The 7,374-nt window shown below is 43.7% G+C and overlaps 1 protein-coding gene across 1 annotated transcript in view; it reads left to right on the top strand.

Moving 5' to 3' along the window:
- The first annotated feature begins 585 nt into the window (after window positions 1-585).
- Window positions 586-7,374, top strand: part of plppr4b (phospholipid phosphatase related 4b) — a 34,059-nt gene continuing 27,270 nt past the window's right edge. The window contains exon 1 of the mRNA XM_078280652.1: window positions 586-862. Within this exon, the coding sequence (XP_078136778.1) occupies window positions 791-862 (72 nt within the window). The 5' untranslated portion in view covers window positions 586-790. The remainder of the gene's footprint in view (window positions 863-7,374) is intronic.

Raw genomic sequence — 7,374 nt, 5'->3', positions numbered from 1 at the left:
ACTGTCCTGTTGGTGTCCACATGGTGGAGCTGCATCTCTCATTGTTGAACATAGGCGTCATTTACAGGGACCCCCCCCTGTAAATGGGTGTTAAACTCCCCTCCACCCCAATAAACAAAACAGGCCACCTCCCAAAAACCTATCATAATGTCCTTTACATAAATTAACAATTGCAACACAAATGTTTGCAGAAAAATTCACCACAGTGCAGAAAATGAAGTGTTTGACGTTGAAAATGTAAATTCTGCTCAGAAGTGGAGATCGCAATATCCCCTCTTTGTTTAATTTATTTGTTTCACACAACATAAAAAAACACAAATTACAGTGATCACATAGAAAATACATTTAATACACAACCAAAGGACATGTAGTTGTACAAAATCTAAAATATCACCCATACAGATTAAATGGGGGGGGGGGGGGGGTCGAGCCTTCATAGGGTGGCACTGGCCACCCTTGCCGTAGAACCGCCACTGCTCCCTACCCAGTGCGCCTGCGCTCCCTCTCCTCCCTCCCTCCGTCCGTGTGGCTCCGTTCTCTACCTGACAGCTCATCGGAAGACATGCACACAACCGATCCCCGGGCTTCCCGCGTGTAGAGCTAAAGGGCCGCTCTAGCGGGTCTGTGTACCGGGAGTCCTGGGCTGGACACTGAGCCGCTTCCCACTCCGCACGGCACGGCACGGCACGGAGGCATGGCGCGCTCCTGATCCCGGCTGGACGCCCGGAGAGCTCGGCCGTTCTTCCCCCCGTCACATCTTGGATCTCTTTCGATACTGAGAGGCCTGACCATGTCTGCGAGAGAGAAGGGGATTCCGACCAAAGACAGCGTCAGCCTGCTGCCCTGTTTCTATTTTGTAGAGGTGGGTTCACTCTGCATGCCCCCCATCCAACAGCACAGCAGAGAGAGGATACGTCTGATCCATCACTAAGATCCAAAGAGATGGGCTTCCTATGACGATCAGCTTCATATGACTCGACCGATGCTATATTAATATGTAGGTCACAAAGAATACTGTCGCAAATACAAGGCAATATCCAGCACAGGCATGTGCATATGGTGCGCTCTCCTCCACTACAATGATAGTTATATCACATCATTTATCTATTAGCTGTACACTGGAGCCACCTGTACTACAACTGGCATGCACTGCTGCGTGCATTTGTTAGGCTACATGTTGCTACTGTAGGCTATTCATCTATCATTATACATGTCACAAAGCTTAGCTGTACAGGGCTGCTATGGTAATAGTTGGATCAACATATTGTATACATTCACACATATTGAGACAAGGACATTTGTCTCTATATGTGTGAGACACAGTGAAGGAAGAGCACATGGACACAGATACATACATTTGTTTTATTAACTTTTCCAACAGATTATTACTAGTCCTTGAGATCATACATTCAAACATAATTTGCATACTAGTTACAATCCAGCGCTGGAAATGGCTGCAGCATCAACACATGATTTCACACAAACAGGAAGTAAGTAGAATAACACTATATGGACATTATGTGCAGCACAAGGTACTGCCAAGTGTAATATGAGTGTGTGGTGACAGCCAGGATAGTGCAGCCATGATGGATGTGGATGAGGGACTCCTTAGCGGCAACAGAGTCTTTGATGGGACCAGTCAACCAGACTCCTCTGATGATTTTGTACATTTTTAAATAGCATGTCAGGTTCAAAGGTTCATCGAAAACTAATGGAAATGGGCCGATGATTTCAAACATTTAGGTACATATGGCATGCATCTTGTGGGCACTGTCACTTGTTCCCCTGCTGTTTATGCACGCTCTAATTCACCACTGGCCTGTGGCTCTCCAATCACACTGGCATCATCATATATTATAGAGCTGCCTCTGATACTGTATGATGGATGTTGTTGGGATGGCTGCACCATTCCTATGGATTCCTCTCGCAGCGCCAACTTAGATAGGGGATTCCCTCGATTTTGTTTTGGTGGTTGGAATCTTCCATTTACATTTCAATGCGCTCTCATTACAATGAATGTGCCTGAACAAGAAATGTCAGCCTCGAGCTTTTCAAATCGCCACAGCTCCTGTTCACTGAAGGATTTTTTTTAAACTAGGCCAATGCTGAAAGTTAATTCTACTCAGTGAACTACAGCACTTGTGCATATAATTAGGCCCACTCAGGCTGATTCCCTGAGTGTGTGTTTGTGTGTGTGTGAGCGGGTGGCCTGTTAAGCTCAATCCCATCCCGTTCTCCTGTCAGCTGTGACTGGAATGTCCCACACTAGATCAGGTCTCATGGCTCTTCACCTGCCGTATGAATTCTTAATGCTGATAGTTTTAGAGTCAGGATGAAGCAGATCTAACACCACACCATTATGTAATGAGGGGTTAAAAAATACCTCGCGATGAAGCAAGGGTTTGGGTTTAATTAGCTCTAACAGTCTGACATTGGCTGAATTCAGGCATGCATGTTTGATTGGTTTGGCACTCTTATATCATTAAGCGCAAAGTTAGTTTTATCAAAGAATCTCTTTAACTAAAGATAGCGCTTTACATGCTGCGCCAGTGCCATGAAACGCGACACACTTCCTGTCTCATAAATGGGCGTGTAGTGTAGTGAGTGTCATGTTTTTTACTTTAGCTAACATTAGATACACAGCTAACACAGCTAAAAGACATATTTAGCTTTTTGAAAATTTGTTTTTATATGGGGAGTTGGCTAACATTAGTTGACGTTAGCTTTTCTGTGTTGGCAGATCTCGTGAGAGTTTGTTCCTGAAAAATGCCATTTTAGTGTCAGAATGTTCTGGAGATATGTGGCTTGTGAAGACTGGCTCCAATATTTACTTTACATGAACACGGCATGATTAATGGCTGTTTCCTCTGGTTGGTAAAACACTCAACCAATAAGCACGATTAAGAATTGAGAGGTCATCTTTACGGCTACATACTCCACACCTTCTCACTCCCATCGCGTAAAATACGGACGCTTGGTCAGGTGCCTTTGGCGTTGTTATTGATGCTAAAAGTCTCCTTTAGCGTCATATCTAAACGCGCTTTATCTAAATGCGCTGGGTCGAGACTATTGCTGTCACCTTGGACGCAGTTAGGTTTAGGAAAGGATGGTGGGTGGTGATGGCGCAGTGGATATGAGACATGCCTTTGGTGTGGGAGACCTGTGTTTTCCCACTGCGATACATCAACCAATGTGTCCCTAAGCAAGACACTTAACCCCTAGTTGCTCCAGAGGCGTGCGGCCTCTGACATATATAGCAATTGTAAGTCGCTTTGGATAAAAGCGTCAGCTAAAATGACACATGGGACAAGAACGGGACAGTTGGGTTTAGGAAAAGAAGGACGGGACAGTTGGGTTTAGGAAACGTGACACGCGGGACATGAACCCCGGTCTCCGGAGTGAAAGTCTGATTTTGTTTGATAAAGTGCACCGTTGACGGTGTTTCTATTGGAATTCCATTCATCAGCTGGCCATTAGCATTCAGTCTACACGAGAGGTGATGTTGCTGTGTCTCTGCTCGATGTGTTGGCATGTTCACAATATCAACTTCTTAAAGTGATAGTGCATACAAACATAATATATGCAATTGTAGAAATGGACTAGAGCGCATGCATAACTCTGCACAACACTGCTGGCTGCTCTACTTTAGTTTGAAGTGCAGCGAGGCTCCACTGTGAAGCCTCGGGCTGCTTTTCCTCCAAAGTGGAACAAATGGAAGCATGAGGAGGGCTGAACAACTGTTATCTAAAAAAATGGGGAAAACAACAGATGAAACCCAAATATAATGGTAGGGAGGGCCACGGCCATTAGCCGAGATAAAGGACAGAGCGTACGGTGCATCTGAGGAAAAGGCCTGTTTACTCTCGGAGCTCTTGTGCTTATTGTGTCATAACTTACTTGCAGTACTTGCACTTACTTACTTGCTGTAGCCAAAGACAATGCACACGGTTACACATCTCCTTTTCATCCATTGCAATAACATTACTCCCTTTTAAAGCCATTTCAGATATAAACACATGATATCTGCACCCTAAATGACAAATCTAGCAGGCTACCCAGAACCGAGCCGGTGTTACACTGTAATGCATTCATGTTAACATTACGCTGCTTCTATAGAGTACATTCTTCTTCGCCCCCTGTCGATCATGCACGGTCAGACAATGTTCAGCAGTACCGTTTGAAGTCACAGTTTCTGATGAGTCACAGATTTCGGCGTAACACCTGTCAGCCTATTATTAGAAAGTTGAGATCTGGACGCAAACAGAAATGAGAAATTCCAGTCCCTGATGGCCCTTGGAGACACAGCCCAAAAATAGAACATATTTCAACCTTGCTTACTATTTGCTATCACATACGTTATCGGAAAAAAACCCAGTGTTTTAACGTGACGTTAGTAGCCTTCTCTGTCTCCGGTGTTGCCCGTGTTTTGATCGTTACATGTAATGTCCATCCAACAATCCTTACCAAGAAAGTTTGCATAGGCTATTTGATAATACACATAAATCCCCATGTTCTTCCTGATAAACACAAAATAACTGATCGCATTTGTACCCACGGCTGCTAGCCAAGTAGCTTATGAATAGCGTCCGGCCTCGCCCTTGCCTTAAAACATGTTTATATACTTTTTCTCATCTGCTGAAAAATAATGAAATAAATTAATGAAATATATGTACACTGTGTCCCTATCACCAGCCACTAGGGGGTGGTGCAGCACCATCAGCACCCACCCTTCAGAGCCCTTGACCTCGTCAAGCCGTAGCTTGACTTCTTTTATTAGATCGGGGCAGAAAGGACCAGAGACAGACTGCCTCACATCAGAAATGTCAACAACATCTCTGTCACTGATCACGTTGGAGACATTGCGAACCAAGTGAGAAAAGACAGCAGGTGAGATTTACTGGGCACAGAAGCTGTTGTCCCACTATGACCCACTGCACAGGATACATGTCATTATCATTCCCCAAAGCTCCATGTCCTTTGGATCAGTCCATTGTGATCTTTAGGTGGATGACAGGTTATCAAAACTCTGGCCAGTAAAATAGCTTCTTTTCAAGATGACTCTATGTTTGTAGTTTGGCCGTGTGTTGCTGCTGTGGTTCACACCTCAGGAACCAAGTGTGCCAACAGCCCCAGGCCTGTCACACGCTAACAAATCTTTTTTTATCTCACCTCACTCCTTTTTTATTAGCAAAGAGCAATGGAAAACATAAAGGACGCAGCTTCTTATATTGAGTTAGTTAGAATGACTTAACATCAGCAGCGGCAAACCAGCTCTAGCTTCTTAACATACATACTGTAAAGATGTGAAAATGACATGAAAAGTTAGACTCTTTTCTAGTTCATTGTACTGTTCATGTACTGTAAGAGGACCGACAGAGTGGTGGAATTTTAAACTCCAGCCGATTTTATTAGGACTAGTTAACTGCTCCTCAGATTTCTGCAGGGTAAATCCAGACAGCTAGCTAGACTACCGTATTTTCCGGACTATAAGTCGCTCCGGAGTATAAGTCGCATCAGTCAAAAAATGCGTCATTAAGAGGAAAAAAACCTACAGTCAGGTCCATAAATATTGGGACATCGACACAATTCTAATCTTTTTGGCTCTATACACCACCACAATGGAGTTGAAATGAAACGAACAAGATGTGCTTTAACTGCAGACTTTCAGCTTTAATTTGAGGGTATTTACATCCAAATCAGGTGAACGGTGTAGGAATTACAACAGTTTGTATATGTGCCTCCCACTTTTTAAGGGACCAAAAGTAATGGGACAGATTAACAATCATAAATCAAACTTTCACTTTTTAATACTTGGTTGCATATCCTTTGCATTCAATTACAGCCTGAAGTCTGGAAGGCATAGACATCACCAGACGCTGGGTTTCATCCCTGGTGATGCTCTGCCAGGCCTCTACTGCAACTGTCTTCAGTTCCTGCTTGTTCTTGGGGCATTTTCCCTTCAGTTTTGTCTTCAGCAAGTGAAATGCATGCTCAATCGGATTCAGGTCAGGTGATTGACTTGGCCATTGCATAACATTCCACTTCTTTCCCTTAAAAAACTCTTTGGTTGCTTTCGCAGTATGCTTCGGGTCATTGTCCATCTGCACTGTGAAGCGCCGTCCAATGAGTTCTGAAGCATTTGGCTGAATATGAGCAGATAATATTGCCCGAAACACTTCAGAATTCATCCTGCTGCTTTTGTCAGCAGTCACATCATCAATAAATACAAGAGAACCAGTTCCATTGGCAGCCATACATGCCCACGCCATGACACTACCACCACCATACTTCACTGATGAGGTGGTATGCTTTGGATCATGAGCAGTTCCTTTCCTTCTCCATACTCTTCTCTTCCCATCACTCTGGTACAAGTTGATCTTTGTCTCATCTGTCCATAGGATGTTGTTCCAGAAATGTGAAGGCTTTTTTAGATGTTGTTTGGCAAACTCTAATCTGGCCTTCCTGTTTTTGAGGCTCACCAATGGTTTACATCTTGTAGTGAACCCTCTGTATTCACTCTGGTGAAGTCTTCTCTTGATTGTTGACTTTGACACACATACACCTACCTCCTGGAGAGTGTTCTTGATCTGGCCAACTGTTGTGAAGGGTGTTTTCTTCACCAGGGAAAAGTATTCTTCGGTCATCCACCACAGTTGTTTTCCGTGGTCTTCCGGGTCTTTTGGTGTTGCTGCGCTCACCGGCGCGTTCTTTCTTTTTAAGAATGTTCCAAACAGTTGATTTGGCCACACCTAATGTTTTTGCTATCTCTCTGATGGGTTTGTTTAGATTTTTCAGCCTAATGATGGCTTGCTTCACTGATAGTGACAGCTCTTTGGATCTCATATTGAGAGTTGACAGCAACAGATTCCAAATGCAAATAGCACACTTGAAATGAACTCTGGACCTTTTATCTGCTCCTTGTAAATGGGATAATGAGGGAATAACACACACCTGGCCATGGAACAGCTGAGCAGCCAGTTGTCCCATTACTTTTGGTCCCTTAAAAAGTGGGAGGCACATATACAAACTGTTGTAATTCCTACACCGTTCACCTGATTTGGATGTAAATACCCTCAAATTAAAGCTGAAAGTCTGCAGTTAAAGCACATCTTGTTCGTTTCATTTCAACTCCATTGTGGTGGTGTATAGAGCCAAAAAGATTAGAATTGCGTCGATGTCCCAATATTTATGGACCTGACTGTATATAAGTCGTACTGGACTACAAAAAAAAACTACTCACAAAATCCAAGACCAAGAACAGACATTTAATCTGGAAAGGCAAGTTATTAAACTACACAATAGCACACAGAACAAGGGGCTGAATACGGTAGGTGTCCGGTATGTTAACGTAACACATTAACGTTATTCAACTAT

This window comes from Sander vitreus, chromosome 22 (genome assembly GCF_031162955.1).
Source record: "Sander vitreus isolate 19-12246 chromosome 22, sanVit1, whole genome shotgun sequence".
NCBI classification, from domain to species: domain Eukaryota; kingdom Metazoa; phylum Chordata; class Actinopteri; order Perciformes; family Percidae; genus Sander; species Sander vitreus.
The sequence above is the reverse complement of the archived record's forward strand: the minus strand, read 5'-3'. Positions and strand labels throughout refer to the sequence as shown.